The following is a 16,784-nucleotide window of genomic DNA, read 5'->3' as shown; positions in this document are numbered from 1 at the left end:
TGTCCATTTGTTATCTTTGTGATGGTTAATATTGCCCGCCAGAAAACCACACACCAGACCAACAGACCAAACCAGCAGGAACTGTGTAAACATCAACGAGGGGTAATTTTCTCTATAAAATCTCCCCTAATCGTTTGTTTTAAAGCCTTCTCTTTATCAATAGTGTTGCTCTGGTGTTTGTGCCATCTATCAGAGCGGAAACAGGACAAGTAAACGATAGCGGTGAGTGAAATATGGAAAAAGTAAGCAAGTTGGACCACTCTGCGAGCTATTTTGCGGCTGTGAGCTGCTTCCTACTTCCTGCTTCCTATTATGACTATTTTCCAAGGCCACAGAGATGATTAACCGGGTTTTATTGTGTGATTTTCCCGTTCCAAGTGCAGAGGTCGGGTAAAACTATCACTCCAATACAAAGCAGTCCACGAAACTCCCAGTATAACTTCTACGCATGGAGGTAGAATTGGTGGAGTCGACATCAGCCCAATTAAGTGAATCCGCCCGAGCTGTCATTTTTACGGCCAGGTATCAGGTGTTGTCAGGTCAGGCTCGCCCACCCCTATCTTTTGGCCGTAAATTTGACAGTTCGTCGGCTTCACCTCAATGAATGGGATTAGTGGGCCGTGTCGACTCCACAATTCTACCTCCATGCCTCTACGAGATCGAGGCTTTTGAAACACGAACCGAGACGTTGATTCAGAATCCCACTCCCACGTGACGATTGGACCATCCTTAACCCATTATCATTATTATTATTACTACTATTAACATTGTCATTATTACCGAGATTCATGGAAGGGCACCAAGGAAACAGGAGACGTCGCTTCCTGTACGTAATTTCTTTTTCTGTATATTATTTTAACCATATGCACATTTTTCTAGGCTCATGGTACAGTAGAAGGGTCAAACTACAGGTAACTCTCGATCTACGCGAGTGTTGCGTTCTTGAAGAGGTCGCGTAATTCAAAAACAATGTAAATCAAACAAGAGGTAGGTTTCTGTCGAAAATACCGTAATTTTCGGCGTATAGCGCGCATTTTTTCACAAAAAAAATGCCTGAAAGTTTAGCTCTGCGCGTTATACGTTGAATGTACAAATTTTTAATGATTTTTTTCTTCTTTGGGATGTTTTACAGGGTCTGTTTTTCGTCTTATCCAATAACAACGGCAAACTTACCTTTATTATTGTTTATAATCCTTCATAGTCCGTAGCTGTCGTATAATATGTTACCATAGAATACAGGGCGATCTAATAACAGCTATACAAAGACTAAATCGGTGGAAGATCGTCCATGCCTTGCTGTTATCCCGTTTTTCCGTCGGGCGCCATTAGTATGATCTTGATCTTGATGTCACAGGTGGCTTAAGATTGTATGACTAAGGAGCAGTACAAGCTACATAAAAAATCATATTGGAAAAAAAATGTCCATGTGTTCATTATTAATTATTAATATTAGTGAGAATAATGGAGTGAATATGATATCAGAAACTGTACATCATGAGTCTTGTAAGAGGAGTTATTTCACGCAATCCCAGCCCGGCCGCCATTTGCATTGTTTACAAACCACACAACCACACCCACACATCAAACAGCTGCATGCCGCGTGTCACCAGAACCGAGATATCCACTCGGGCACTCATTCTCAGCCTCTCTCGTGTGAGGAAGAAATGAGGGACACCATGAGGGGCTGGCTAGTATTGGTACCGGTACCGAGCAGTATGGTACCGGTACCGAGCAGTCTGGTACAAGTACCGTACCGTATTGCTGGTACCGTTAGTACCGGTACCTGCCCACCCCTATTGCTGAGTAGCATGGCAGCTTAGGTACTGTATTGTTGCTCAAGTGGCGCGCGGGAAGAACTGAGCTCAGCTGTGTGGCCGTGTGAGTCCAGTTGCGTGAGACATCTGGTGACTACTCCATAAAATATCGCGTATAAGTGAAAAAAAACGCCTAAATTAAACATTTATTTGGATTTTGGACCCCGCGTTATTTAAAAAACGCGTAAACCAAACTCGCGTAAATCGAGAGTTACCTGTACCGCCAGGGTCAAAAACTAGCCCTGGTGTTTTTGTTTTTTTGGGGGGGTCCTATTTTTTTTAGGGGGGGGGGGGCTGGTGTTTGTTTTTGGTGGGCCCTGGTGTGTGTTTTTGGTGGGTCCTGGTGTGTGTTTTTGGTGGGCCCTGGTGTGTTTTGGTGGGCCCTGGTGGTTTTTTTTTGTGGGGCCTGGTGTGTGTTTTTGGTGGGCCCTGGTGAGTGTTTTTTTGTGGGGCCTGGTGTTTTTTTTTTGTGGGGCCTGGTGTTTTTTTTTTGTGGGGCTTGGTGTGTTTTTTGTGGGGCCTGGTGTGTTTTATTGTGGGACCTGGTGTGTTTTTTTGTGGGGTCTGGTGTTTTTTTTGTGGGTCCTGGTGTGTTTTTTTGTGGGGCCTGGTGTTTTTTGTGGGACCTGGTGTGTTTCTTGGTGGGGCCTGGTGTGTTTTTTGTGGGGCCTGGTGTGTTTTTTTGTGGGGCCTGGTGTGTTTTTTTGTGGGGCCTGGTGTGTATTTTTGTGGGGCCTGGTGTGTTTTTTTGTGGGGCCTGGTGTGTTTTTTTGTGGGGCCTGGTGTGTTTTTGTGGAACCTGGTGTGTATTTTTGTGGGGCCTGGTTTTTTTTTTTTGGTGGGGCCTGGTGTGTTTTTTTGTGGGGCCTGGTGTGTTGTTTTGTGGGGCCTGGTGTGTTGTTTTGTGGGGCCTGGTGTGTATATTGGTGGGGCCTGGTGTGTTTTTTGTGGGACCTGGTTTTTTTTTTTTGTGGGACAGGTTTCCCCAGATAATCTATAAAAAGGAAACATATGGAGAAAGTACGAACCTAAACACGGCCAAGTGACTATGATGATGCCAAGTTTATTAAAAGGACATCAGTAAGCTATTCATGAGAGCAATCAAGACTCACTCACTCACTACGACGTTTGTGAATAAGTGCATTGAGGATTATTATTGAAGCTAACATTGCATTTGTTGACGACCCTGCGGAGCGATGCGCTAGCAGCAGTGTGGGTCCTGAAACCTCATCAACGGTAAACGGTAAACACATTTGCTGACCAGGCCAAAAGGGAGGATGAACAGTCTCTCATGACTATAATCATATTGAATAATTTTAATGTACCAAGGAAACACAATTATCATGATGGATCTTACTCTGGCTTTTCTTTGGTAGTCATTGCACCCAAAGTAATAAAAGTCACATTATCAACCAAGCTACAGTAACCCCCCCATAAAGAAGGGATGTGACAAAAATGATGATGAGAATATCACGGAGACAATAAAAGTCACATTACCAACCAAGCTACAGTACCCCGTAAAGAAGAGGTGTGACAAAAATGGTGATGAGAATATCATGGAGACAATAAAAGTCACATTCCCAACCAAGCTACAGTACCCCATAAAGAAGAGATGGGACAAAAATGATGATGAGAATATCATGGAGACAATAAAAGTCACATTCCCAACCAAGCTACAGTACCCCATAAAGAAGGGATGTGACAAAAATGATGATGAGAATATCACGGAAAGACAATAAAAGTCACATTACCAACCAAGCTACAGCACCCCATAAAGAAGAGATGGGACAAAAATGATGATGAGAATATCATGGAGACAATAAAAGTCACATTACCAACCGAGCTACAGTACCCCATAAAGAAGAGATGGGACAAAAATGATGATGAGAATATCACGGAAAGACAATACCAGACAGTAATGGGGGGGAAAAAAAGGAATGGAGAAAATGAAAATGTCACAGAACATCCCTTCAAGATACTATCATAAATAATACTAGGCAAACAAACATTGAAAGGCAATACACAAAGAAAGATTGTACAAGTGAAAGGATGATATCTGATATAGGTGAGATGAAAATAAATTTGCAGTGCTAAATGACTGGAGTCTTTATCTTCAAAATGACTGATGCATTGATTACAAAGCCTCACATGGTGTTTGGATATGCTCATCTATACCTATGTTAATGATTACTGATGATATAATTTCTCTAAAACAATTAAATGATAACTAAAATACCAATCACTCCATATATTATTGTTTATCACTGGCCACCTACTATTACATAACATAACAGTAATGCAAAACAATACATGCCATCTATTTACACAATCTTGGAAGCATAAACAAAAAGTTTCTTGCTGAACACTCCCGCTGCCCCCCAGACACACTGTTATGAAGGCCTCGTGTGTTCACAGATACACACCTCCAGCAACACTCGTGGTAGCATCTTAGGTGTATCATATATCTGTATGGAGGTCCTCAATTTATATAGATAATAAGCTTTGTATTATATACACGATAATGGAAAAGGAATGTTTTATGCTTAGGAACTCGGTTTTTCTAAACCCTGCTGTAATCAGCAACAACAATAATAATAATAATAATAATAATAATAATAATAATAATAATAATAATAATAATAGTAATAATAATAGTAATAGTAATAATAATAATAATAATTATAATAATAATTATAATAACAACAACAATAATAATGATAAAACAACTTCCTTAAGACCTGTTTCAGGATGAGGGTCCACAGTATTTGAGTGTATGAATGACAGTATGATTATTTGGCTGCCTAGGTATATTTTTTTTTCCTACGTTTGATTTTCCAGTCCCTCGTCCCCCGTTGTCTAATGTGTAAAGCAAAGATGATTGCATACTCTCTCTCTCTCTCTCTCTCTCTCTCTTCTTCACCAATGTTGTAGTGCAAGAATGGAATAAGCTCCCACCATAAGTGGTCCAGTGTAACACGACTGACTCCTTCAAAAATAAGCTCGACCGTCACTTCCTTCAACTTAATATCAACTAGAGTAGAAATGCAACGTTTTGGAGCCTTCTGATTAATGTAAAATCACTTAGGTTTAAGGACAGACCACCTAGTCTGGACCATGGGGTCTGTGTGGTCTGATTTTCTATGTAAATCTATGTAAATCTCTCTCTCCCATTCCTACTTTCCTTGTATAGAATCCTTGAAGATCAACACTTATAAAAAAGGTGTGAGGTACAGCGAGCAAAGCTGCAGTTATGAAGTCTTGATGATGAACAGCTAGAACAATGGGCAGTGTGTGTCAAGCAAAGCTGCACAGATACACCCTGCTCTGTAAGCCTTCACTTCATAAACCTAAAATAACTTTCAGGAGAATAAAAGAAGTCATTACCAGTAAACATGGGTAATGCATAAGCCTTAAGTAATAATAATAATAATAATAATAATAATAATAATAATAATAATAGTAATAATAATAACAACAATAATAAAAATGATGATTAAAAAAACTTCAAAATTGCACTACTGCATTAACAGTTGACTTTCATGAAAATGTTCATTTTTGAGGAGGGATTTCTTAACCGAGTCCTTCACAAGCCTTTCATGGAGGAAACAGAAGACAGCCACTTGTGTGAGGGTGTGAGTCTATCCACGCTGCATGAACACTCCCACCTCCAGTAATGGTCTCTTTTTGGTCTTCATGTGTAATAAATCTTCCAATCATTAAAGTAACCACTGCACTGTTATAGACATCAGTAATGGCCACGCTGACCATCATCTATTTTGTACAAACCAGCTTATTCTCTTAACTTACAGGGGTGGAGGGATGGAGCAAGGGGTTCTGTTGTAACCCTGCAAATTTTCCCCCCAAAATGTTTAGGCAAAACCTCAGAACTAGATTCCACCCTTGTTTTGAGCCTGGTCTGTCTAAATATTTTGGGAGATGGGGGTTTAGAAACAATGAAGATTGCAACTCCAGCAGCATTGTGTACAGAGCAGTGCTGCCCTTAACAATTGGTTATCTTCTCTTCTGGGAAAAAAAACACAATAAAAAAATAAATAAAAGGATAAAAATAACTGGTCTGAACATTCTTTTAGGGTCAGTGTAATGAATGGCATGGAATTGTGATGATAATGATGAATAATGATGATGATGGTGATGATGACTTAAATATGCATATTATACTGTTATATGAGAATAAAAAGTTAATTTAGCATTTTGGAGGACTCAGGGAAGCTTCATCTGACGATCACTATAACCTGTGAGGCGTGTGGGAGGGGTAAAACAAGCCTAGAGTCGAACCTTTTCAAATGGTCCGTTTGGGCGTTCGATTCTGCAGGACCTTTCCTCCCCTCTGCTCTGCCACACAGTTCCAACACCTATCCCTTCCTCTCATATATTACCGAGAGGGAACATATGAGAGGGAACTGTGGCACAGGAGAGGTGAGGAAAGGAACCCCGGAACTGAATGCCCAAATGGACTATTTGAAATGATTTGACTATAGAGCAGAGCGTGGGTACCGAACAACCCAGCAGCACTCAAAGGGGCAGACTCTCTACCTCCGCCATCTCAGTGACTGGGTCGTCCTCGAGGGTGTAGCTCAGCATCACCTTCAGGGAGACATTCAACTGCAAAGAAAATCAAGGCAATGGCTCATAACAGTGACCTGCTGGGAAGTATACTCGGAAAAGTCTGAAAGAAAGTAGTACTGTAAACCCTCACTTTTACAGACCTCAATGTAATAAATTTTGGTTTAAACCCTTCACTGTGGATTTCCTACAAGAAGACATCACCAGGCTACAGAAATGGAACAAAAAGTGCCTGCTACAATTCAATGAAGAAAAATATAAAGTCATGCACCTTGGGAGCACACCAATACCACATGGGAAACACTCCACTATCCACCACAGAGGCAGAAAAAGACCTGGGAGTATGTGTTACCAAGCTACCAGTGAAGGCGAAATCCGTGCCAATTGCAGCGGACGGGTTAACAAACTTTTTTGCCTCTTCGGTATGTGCAGGGATTTACCGAACATGTTTGGTAAATGTGTGGTTATGTTTGGTGGTGGGCTGGCCGAGCTTGTACACACACATCTGTCAGCGTAATATAGTGTCCAATGTGTAATTATTGTTTTAATATCCCCATATGGATGTAGTATTTGTGCTGACTTTTTTTTTTTACAGTAAAGGAAGCAACTTAAGGGCAGGAAAAAGAAAGTGTAGAAAAAAACCCCACTAATTGCTGCTCCTGTAGAAAATAATAGTGAAGAGTGGCCAGAGTGCTTGTAAGTAGGTAAACAAACTTTTATCTAATATAATGAACAAGCTGTTATATACGGAAATGGTCGGAAATAGCAAACTTTCAGCTCAAATAATGAACAAAATGCGTTAAATACCAAAAATTTAGATCCCTTGGATATAACTGATTTTTGGATATAATGTCACCCCCTTCCCCCCAACTGTTTCGTTAAAGTGAGGGTTTACTGTGGCAGTCAACATCAGGGAGAGAAGAGTACATGATAGTCAAGAGTGGGAGAGACTCATACCCAATCCTACCCCATAAGGATGTTGAACGAGATGAAGAAGGAGAAGCAGTTGACAAAATGCTCATTGATAGCCACCAAGAAGGAAGAACGCTCAACACTTCCCAGTTACCCACAAGATGGTTTTTGTGAAGAAAGGAAAAGCAAACATTATACACAAGAAAATATTCCGATCTACACAGTTAAATTGGACTTGGAACACTTTCATCGTACTCACTTTGTTCGGGTTGGCAATGAGCATGATTTGTGTTATGGCAGGCGGGGGCAGGAATGGGCTGTATGGCGATAAACTGGCAGCTGACGGAGCTTGTAGGCGAACCTTACAACCCTGCAAGGATAGTTTAATGATCACTACTTTATATGTGCCTAAATATAAGGAATCAAACAAAATCCAGCATTCAGGAAATTCACATTAAACAGTGGGTAAAACATATACCTTTTGTTACCTGAAATGTATGCAGACTGACAGGTGAGATGATTTCATACCAGGCTATCAGTGAAGGTGAAATGTGCCAATAGCAGCGGAGTGGTTAATGTACCATCTTACATCACTTTGCTTACCTTCGGAGCCACAGCCTGCAGCACATAGTTGGTTACAGGCTGGTAATTGCGGGAGACCACCGACACCACAACCACAGCTACGTCCTCCCGCGGCTGGTTCTCCGTAAAGTGCAGGGTCACGGATATGTCGTTGCTGTCCAATACTGTTACAGGGGCTTGTTTGCCTGAGCAGGAATAAAAACAGAGAAATAGACATTGTTATTGATAATGTGCAAATATACATGACTTATATTCCTTGTTTGCCTAAGGAAAAAAAAATATATATATATAATAATATTGCTTAAAAGATACTTCAGGTTATCAGTAACTATAACCACTGTATTAGTACCATATCAAGATGTGTCAGCATTTTCCCTTAGTGACATTGCTGATAAAATGATCCTGAGAGGTTGTATGAAGATTATTGACATTATTTTATTGTGCTGTATCTACAAGCATCCAAGCTAGATGGTGTGCTGGTCAAATGGGCGAGTAAAAAATCTATATTTTTTTCTTGAGAGAGAGAGAGAGAGAGAATCATACTTACCAGGCTTAATGTTGTCCAAAGTAACCTTGATGTCAGTCATTGGCTTCACCTCCATGAACTGAGGCTTTGCAGTCGTAATTCTATTTTCCTTGTCTTCTTTCACTCTTGGCTTTGGCTCTTTAGTATTCTTTACACTGGTTTTGGCTTCTGAACCAACACTGGGCGACACTGATCCTATTAAGTTCTTAGAGTCGTTCACAAGAGGCCGGTCGTCCAGCAGGGAGCCTAGCGCGTCTACTGTAGTGATAGTGGCAGCAGTACTGGTTGTAGTGGTAGTCAGGTGGATGTCACTACTCAGATCTCCCCCACTGAGTAAGTCGAGATTAAGTAAAGAGTCTATGCCGTTCCCTCGCTCTGTACTGCTGCCTGAAACACCAGCAGCACTCACGCCCACGGCAGCCACTGAGGGGGGAGTCGGGCTGGGAACGGCATTTTTACTGAGATTCATTACACTGCAGTTATTTGTTGGTGCAATGGTTGGTGTTGTACCGAGTTGTTGTTGTTGCAGTTGTTGTTGCTTCATTTGATTCATGCTGAGTTTTTCAGCTGTCTTAAAATTAATTTGGACAGGAGTATTGGGAGGAAGACTCTGCCTGATAAGGGATGAACCAAACTCTCCCAGCTCTCCCAGTGGGTCCACTGGCCCCTTGTTCTCACTCTCCTGCTCATTGTCTGTAAAGTAAGTTTACCATGTAGGTGATACTTTTCCTAGCATGTCACATACTATTAATGCTTGTACTATCATATATGTATTACACTATACACTACTTCATGCTACATGTATAGACCAGAGGGTAGGTGGTGCCACCCAGAATATTCTAAGAGCTACAGTCAATAAGGGTTGTCCTTTATGGTTCCCTTGTTCACTTCCCAGACACCCTCTGCTGTAGTATTCTTCTTCACTGTGCTATATGAGTTATGCTAGAGATGTTAGGCAGATGGAATCTGTTCAGAGGCCCTGAACTGAAGAAGCTACAGGCACAACATCTGGATTTAATTCAAGCATTTACTTGTCTTCTCCTCTTGCAGTGATGGAAACATCAATATAAAGTTGCTCACATCAACTCTCAGTTGAAGATTAGGAGATATTTTAGTGTTCTGAAGTATTTCACTATGGAACAATCTGCCTTCATATTCTCTCCTTTCAAAATCTAAATTCCTTTGAGCCAACACTCACAGACCATCTTGGTGACTAACTCTTTGCCTTCTATGCCTCAACATCTCGGAAGTGGTATTTGTTGTTGCCTCATATAATGCAGTCACTAGAAGTTGTAATTGCTGATCTTCGTAATTTGTTTTGATTTTTTTTTAATTAACTGATGCATCATCAGAGAGCAATTTTCCATCCCATTCCCTGTCAATCCTAGGTTGGGGTGATTAAGCCCAGCCACTATGTCAGCAAACTAGGTAACAGTACAAACTCTGACCATATGTTTTATGAGAAAAGAAGTTGAAATAAAATCACAAACTTGGTCCTCACCTGGCACCTTGGTGGAGGCTTGAGGGATCAGGGTTGGGGACATCAGGTTTGGCACTGGAGTGCTGAGGGCCAGAGCAGGGCTGGAAGAGCTTGGAAAGATACTTCCCAGATCTTCTAAAAGAGAGCTGCTGCTCTTATCAGATTCTACCTTTCCTGAACTCAAGTTCAAGTTTTCAAGTCCTGAAAATGGTGACCAAAGATGATACATTAATTTCCAATTTAGCAACATCCAATTTTTTATCCCCAATTTTACTAACAAGTACGGAAATCCTAAATTGCAAAGTAAATAAATCATGAACATCTGAGAGAAAAGAAATGAAAAGAAAGAAAAATTGCAATAAAAAGATAATCATCTTGATAATTCTAAATTAAAGTCAACCCTCCTGCATTACCTATTTCCTCCAAATTTTTGTTGATCATACTGGCAGAGGTCTGCGTGGCTGGTGCTTCTTCTGGAGTGGAGAGATCAAGAAGAATCTCTCCGTCATCATGAGATGAGTCTTTCCTATTACTAGAGGACAAGGCTGTGCTGCCAGAGCCACTGTCTGAGGTCTCCATCCGAGTGCCTTCCACCACCAGTTTGTAGCGCCCCATCACTCGTGACAGCTCATCGTTAGCCTTTAGCAAGTCACCTGGTGGAAAGATTATTGGAAAAATAGGTTATGTACTTCCTATATAGTACCCAAAACCTGAAATCTAACAATGCTTTAGTGGGAGGGAAAGAATTGTAACTTTATTACAGAATATATCATTAGTGCAAACATCAAAAATACTACTTGAACTCACCCTGAAAACACTTGATGCAGCTATAACATGTCATCTGGGCACAGCTTGAATCAATCCATCTTACATATTTCACTCAGTCTCTTAACAACCCAATCAATATTTACAAAGACAATATTTTCTTTCTGCATTGAATGGCTTTATAACATATTGTTGCTTAAAAAGAATTTCAGATTTCAGGAACAAATTGGCATCACTATAAATAAATATCCATCCACACAACCTGATGTCTGGGGCCAACCACCGGCACCCGTGAGACAGTCTACCAGTGCAATGGGCTAGTACATAAAACGGAACTATAAAAAAAAAATAATAATAATAAAGACATAGCGATTTCAGTATTAATTTTTAGCCTTTTCCCATAATCAGGCCAATGACACATCACTTTAATGGTGAATCAACACTTGACTGTAGTGTCCCTGAAGTGTACGTGAAGGAAAAAAATGAAGGAAATGGCATTCATATTTCCATAATCCACTTTGCCTTACATCCTCTAGTTTAGGGCATATTGAAGTGAGGTACATGAAGGGAGAGGCCCTCTTGTTTTATCATGTCCAGAGACAGTAATATGAAATGAGAGGGAAAAAGTGAAACTGGGTATTAATTTGCAGTGATGGAAAAGCTGATTTGCCTACCTACCAATGCCTTCATCCTTGTCGTCCATTTCTGAAACTAGCCGGTACAGGTTAGTGCGAAGGGAGGCACAGGATGAATTGAGTTCCTGCATGAGGTCTAGATCAGCCTGAGATGCCGGGCTCTCTTGGTGGCGGGACAGCATTTCGTCCAAGACACGTACATTGTTGAGGGCCGTCTCTACCTGTTGACAAAAACCTCCTCACTAACTGACATGGGACACCCGATGCACATACCACATATTAGATGATAAGCAAACTCATTTAGAATATAACCTTAATACAGCTACAAGAGAATTTGCAATTAAATTAGATGATGAGAAAAAAATACAGTAAACCCACCCCAGCCTTGTATGATTAGTGAATACCCAGTTATCTCCACTGTTTACAAGTCTCAGCTGTGTTTGGGTCATCCCTTACACATTACAACTCCAGGCAGGTGGGGGGTTGACAAACTGGACAATTGATCAGCGGAATGCAACCAAAATGGCATCCCACAACAACAGCTCTCTCTCAATATTCAAACAGTTTCTCTAATTCATGACCTTTTTTCTTTTTTTTTTACATTAAAGGAAGCAACTCATGGGTAACAAAAAGTAAAGAGTAGACCTCCCCCACCCCACACACACACTAAAATACAATGAACAAGGAAGGCAGGAGACAAACCACAACAGCCTCACCTCTACGATGCGCCGGCTGGAGCGCTCCATCCGCCGTTCATCCTCTTTCACCATAGACTTTATTAATGCATTAGCTTTATGTAGATCTTCTGGGTTTTTGCTCTGGAGGAGTTTTTGCAGCAGGCGGGACTTCTCCTCGTCCTCAAAGACAGCATTTGGCCTTGGTCGTGGCTCGGGGAGAGTGGGAGCTCCGAGGTACCGTGGGTCTGCCTACGAGGTGTTTATGGTTTTAATGGTCACAACTAATACTGCAGATGCCATAGCTACTTGTAAAATCAATCATATGTTAGCATAATAAAATACTATTATCAATATTATTTGTAAAAAGCTTATCATATGGTTGCTGTTATCATTAGTGCATTTGCTGATTTGTACACACTATCCATGCTAATCAGTCCTTCAGAAAAAATACTGAAAAATTAAGCTGAGGTATGAAAATCAACTAGACAAAATTTAGGTCTCTCTCTCTCTCTCTCACCTTGACAACACCCTGTTTCTTAAGCATGTTGTATGCCTCCAGTATCTTGCTCTCCCCTTTCAGATCGAGGGTCCAGCTGTAGAGCAGTTCCACCACCCGCTCCTTTACAGCTGGGTGAGTGTGGTTCCCCAGGTATTTAGGGGACACTAACTTGATCATTTCATTTAGAAACTTGAACTTGCCAATCTCATTATGGAAACTTGAGCCACAGTTGTTTGCACATGCTTGAAGAACCTTGGAGGGAGAATATAAAGTTAGGTTCAAGTAGAGTATGTGAAAAATTGGGCCAAGAGAGTAAAAAATGTGGTAAAATGAATCTAAAAGTATCTAGGAGAGAGAGAGAGAGAGAGAGAGAGAGAGAGAGAGAGAGAGAGAGAGAGAGAGAGAGAGAGAGAGAGAGAGAGAGAGAGAGAGAGAGAGAGAGAGAGAGAGAGAGAGAGAGAGAGAGAGAGAGAGAGAGAGAGAGAGACTGAAACAGAGAGAGAGGGGAAAGGGTGGGGATGGGGGGGTGAAAATTTCATGACTCACTGAGAGTGCCTGCAGGGCCTCACGTTCCTGGGGAGACTGTATCTTGTGGGCCAAGAGTCTGACAGCTGTGGAGACACCTGATGGCTCTGAGAGGACTGCCTGGCACACTGCTTGAATGGCATTTGGATCATCTTCTGCATTCAATGGACTTGTGCATTTCTCTGTTGAAGAAATCAGTTATTATAAATTACTGCTACCATTTGAAATTAAGATTCAGTTTGGGTCCCTCTAAGTTTTAAGGAAAAGAGGTAGTTTTGGCTAATATGAAAAAAGGTACCCATCTCACTTAAGGTTATTACTGATATTATGTGTTCTAATTTCTTTCTCTGAATGCAGTGCAGTATCTAAAAGCTTCAGTATAACTAAAAAAAACTTCAAAATATTGATGTACAAAGTTTATGAGCACAGTTTAGCACATTATGGTTTGGCAGCAGGGGATCTAAAATAGCAAAAAATCTACAACCTACTTATGATACACCCATTATAATGTGCACTTTATGAATGGTGTGTGATGCATGGCCTGGAGCACAAACAGACATAGGCAAAGATTGGTTTCATAAAGCAGAGAGAAAATTTCATATTTTTTCTTTTATTTCTCACTAAAACCTCATTGCAGTATTTCCATCAAGGTAATGCTTTTCACAGAGGTTTGAAGGTTAGTAAAAGATAATATGTATGATAACAGGACTACTTTGAGGTAGGAAGCAAGATATGGGCACTTCTGCCTCTCATCAACTATTTCCAAAGGCCTGAAAGGAAATCAATCAGGTTATCAGGAGTATTTTTTCACATTCATGATACAGAAGAAGTGTCAAACTGTCAACAGGGTCATAAAACTACCCTTGGAAATGCCTACACCTCTTACAACTGCCCTGCCAAGTGTGTGTGTGGGTGCAGAAATGTATAAAGTCATGGCACTAAGGCCTATCCAAGATGGCAAAACAGGTGTCTGCCATGTCAGGTGTGCAGGGCAGGCAGTCACAGGTTTCATCCCTCCCAACTCCATCAGTAGCTTTGTGGCTGTTATTATACACTGACCACCTGTGTGCTCAAGTGAATATTTTTTATCTATTCTTCTTTTTCCTCTCCTTAAGTGTTTGAGGGCCTGTTGTTTCCCATGACAGGTGTGCAGGGCAGGTAAGTCACAGGTAGCAGCCCTCCCAGCGCCATCAGTTGACCAGTGGTTGCCATTATAGCGTTCTCAAGTGAACATTTCCTATATATTCTTCTTCTTCCTTTTCTTCAGTGTTTCCCATGACAGGTGTACAGGGCAGGTACGTCACAGGTGGCGGCCCTCCCAGTGCCATTTGCTGACTAGCGGTTGCCATTAGCGCGTCCTCAAGTGAACATTTCCTATATATTCTTCTTCTTCCTCTTCTTCAGTGTTTCAGGGCCCGGTGTTTCCCATGACAGGTGTACAGGGCAGGTACGTCACAGGTAGCAGCCCTCCCAGCGCCATCAGTTAACTAGTGGTTGCCATTAGCGCATCCTCAAGTGAACATTTCCTATATATTCTTTTTCTTCCTCTTCTTCAGTGTTTCAGGGCCCGGTGTTTCCCATGACAGGTGTACAGGGCAGGTACGTCACAGGTGGCGGCCCTCCCAGCGCCATTAGCGGACTAGCGGTTGCCATTAGCCCGTCCTCAAGTGAACATTCCCCATCCATTCTTCTGCTTCCTCGTCTTCAGTGTTTCAGGGCCCGGTGTTTCCCATGACAGGTGTACAGGGCAGGTACGTCACAGGTGGCGGCCCTCCCAGCGCCATTAGTTGACTAGCGGTTGCCATTAGCGCATCCTCAAGTGAACATTTCCTATACATGATTATTCTTCCTCTTCTTCAGTGTTTCAGGGCCCGGTGTTTCCCATGACAGGTGTACAGGGCAGGTACATCATAGGTGGCTACCCTCCCAGTGCTATTAGCTGACTAGCGGTTGCCATTAGCGCGTCCTCAAGTGAACATTTCCTATATATTCTTCTTCTTCCTCTTCTTCAGTGTTTGAGGGCCCGGTGTTTCCCATGACAGGTGTACAAGGCAGGTACGTCACAGGTGGCTGCCCTCCCAGTGCCATTAGCTGACTAGCGGTTGCCATTAGCCCGTCCTCAAGTGAACATTTCCTATATATGATTATTCTTCCTCTTCTTCAGTGTTTCAGGGCCCGGTGTTTCCCATGACAGGTGTACAAGGCAGGTGTCACAGGTGGCGGCCCCCCCCAGTCCCGTCAGTTTGGCTTTCGACTGCCATTATGCGCTGACTACCTGGGTACTTAAGTGAATATTACCGAGCTAGTCACTCCTTCATTAATCCCAGAGCTCCGTGCACGCCATAATCGTCCCAGACTTACGTATTAGCACCTCTAAGGTTGGCGCAGGAGGACCAGCCATGTTGAAGGTTTGTTGATACTCCACCGTTGCCAGATTATCGTACTCAGAGCCTCGTATTTACCGGTTTCTGAGCCATAGCTATTGCCAAAAAACACCAATAATTAACCATTTTAACAATAATTATATATGAAGGCCGTTATTGGGGTCGAGGAGGCAGCTTTTGGGTTGGGAATCGGCAAACATAGGAGGCTGAGTACGACAATCTAGTAAGGTTTGTTGTTACTGCAGGCAAAGCAATTTCGGTCTCACGGAAAAAAATGGACACGGCAAAAAATGAATAAAAAAGAACAAGTGTAGTAGTGGAAAACGACCCAAAGGACAGAAAAAGGGAAATGCAAGAGGAGCAAAGTAGGCCAGAGCGAAGAATACAAAGGAAAAGGAAATGTATATAGTAAGGAAAAGCTAGTATGGGTTATCAAAGTGTACAGGAAAATAGAGCTAAGCAGTGCAAATTGAAGTAAATTAGTGTGAAGAAGAATTAAAGAGGACCTAAGAAGCAATACAAAGTGGAACAGCTCAAAAAGAAGAAGAAGAAGGAACAGTTCGGCGCCCAAGCCCACATATTTCACAAGGCTTTCGTAGTTTTTTGGGGGGTTTTCCAGGGGCAGTTTCATGACCCAGATGGTAGTTTAACCTCTCTTCTGTACCATGAACCTAAAAAAAAACTCATTAAAACACGATGAATCTCAGAGCCGAAAGCGTCTGATAAAAAAAAAACGGAGCTATATATTTTGTCAGGTGGTTTTCAGTGTTCTGGGGTCCCTTTAGAGCTCCGAAAGTGTATATTGCTAAAGAATATTTGGGATACGATATATGAAACCTGTTCCTTCAGCCCCACACATGTATTAATAGTTGTATAATCACACTCTGTCCTGCCTGGGGGTTGGGATGGCATGTTCCTCCCTTCTCCCTTGTTGTTTACCTGCAACAATAAACTATCAATCAATCAATCAGTTTAGAGTTAGGGTGTTAATTATAGTTCTTCCTCTTAACCCTAGACCGCGCGGACCATGGGGGTGATATAATACCCCCATGGCGCGGACCCACAGTCGTCCGGTTTAAATACCCTGCCTCAGCCCTTTAATTCCATAATGCCCAGAAGATAAACAAAGCCGTCCCAGCACTATTTCAACAAGTCTTCGTGGTAACAGCTAGGGCGTTGATGAAACTCGCATATTTATCTTTATTATTGCAATGTGGGGGTTACCTTTGATGTTGCAGATAGGTTACGTGGAAACGAAGATGTGGAAATATTTCTCACGTGTTGTAAGAAAAGTGTGGTGATATATTGGGGTCCATTGTGTTGGTAGAAGGATGGCGGACAACTTCCATCCCCTCACTGCTGTGTGTGGAGGAGGACGTGTGTGATGGCGCTCCACGTTCA

General features: G+C 41.9%; 1 protein-coding gene and 1 long non-coding RNA gene across 3 annotated transcripts; one reads left to right on the top strand and one right to left on the bottom strand.

Moving 5' to 3' along the window:
* The first annotated feature begins 2,661 nt into the window (after positions 1 to 2,661).
* Positions 2,662 to 3,631, top strand: LOC126988024 (uncharacterized). Of its 2 annotated transcripts, none has more exons than XR_007741390.1 (2): positions 2,662 to 3,342; positions 3,597 to 3,631. It is a non-coding gene; the product is annotated as an uncharacterized LOC126988024 (long non-coding RNA). The 2 variants fall into 2 exon arrangements; XR_007741391.1 differs by having other exon boundaries at positions 3,427 to 3,631.
* A 416-nt stretch (positions 3,632 to 4,047) lies between these two features.
* LOC126988023 (ADP-ribosylation factor-binding protein GGA1-like) lies at positions 4,048 to 15,440 on the bottom strand. Its single transcript, XM_050845759.1, has 11 exons — positions 15,361 to 15,440; positions 13,021 to 13,181; positions 12,493 to 12,726; positions 12,015 to 12,224; positions 11,342 to 11,519; positions 10,312 to 10,551; positions 9,920 to 10,099; positions 8,440 to 9,111; positions 7,914 to 8,077; positions 7,570 to 7,680; positions 4,048 to 6,437 (listed from the first exon to the last, which is right to left on the bottom strand). Exons 1-11 carry the CDS (start codon positions 15,398 to 15,400, stop codon positions 6,348 to 6,350), a joined length of 2,280 nt encoding a protein of 759 aa, XP_050701716.1. The 5' UTR covers positions 15,401 to 15,440; the 3' UTR covers positions 4,048 to 6,347.
* Positions 15,441 to 16,784: the final 1,344 nt, after the last annotated feature.

This window comes from Eriocheir sinensis, chromosome 67, assembly GCF_024679095.1.
Source record: "Eriocheir sinensis breed Jianghai 21 chromosome 67, ASM2467909v1, whole genome shotgun sequence".
Lineage (NCBI taxonomy): Eukaryota > Metazoa > Arthropoda > Malacostraca > Decapoda > Varunidae > Eriocheir > Eriocheir sinensis.
Note: the sequence above shows the minus strand (reverse complement) of the source record. Positions and strands in the feature narration are given on the sequence as shown.

Excerpts from the sequence above, each read along its gene's own strand:
- LOC126988023 (XM_050845759.1), bottom strand. The coding sequence starts at position 15,400 with ATGGCTGGTCCTCCTGCGCCAACCTTAGAGGTGCTAATAC. Across the intron at positions 12,727-13,020 it reads AGGCCCTGCAGGCACTCTCA|GTTCTTCAAGCATGTGCAAA; the intron begins GTGAGTCATGAA and ends TCTCCCTCCAAG. Across the intron at positions 6,438-7,569 it reads TCATTGCCAACCCGAACAAA|TTGAATGTCTCCCTGAAGGT; the intron begins GTGAGTACGATG and ends TTTTCTTTGCAG.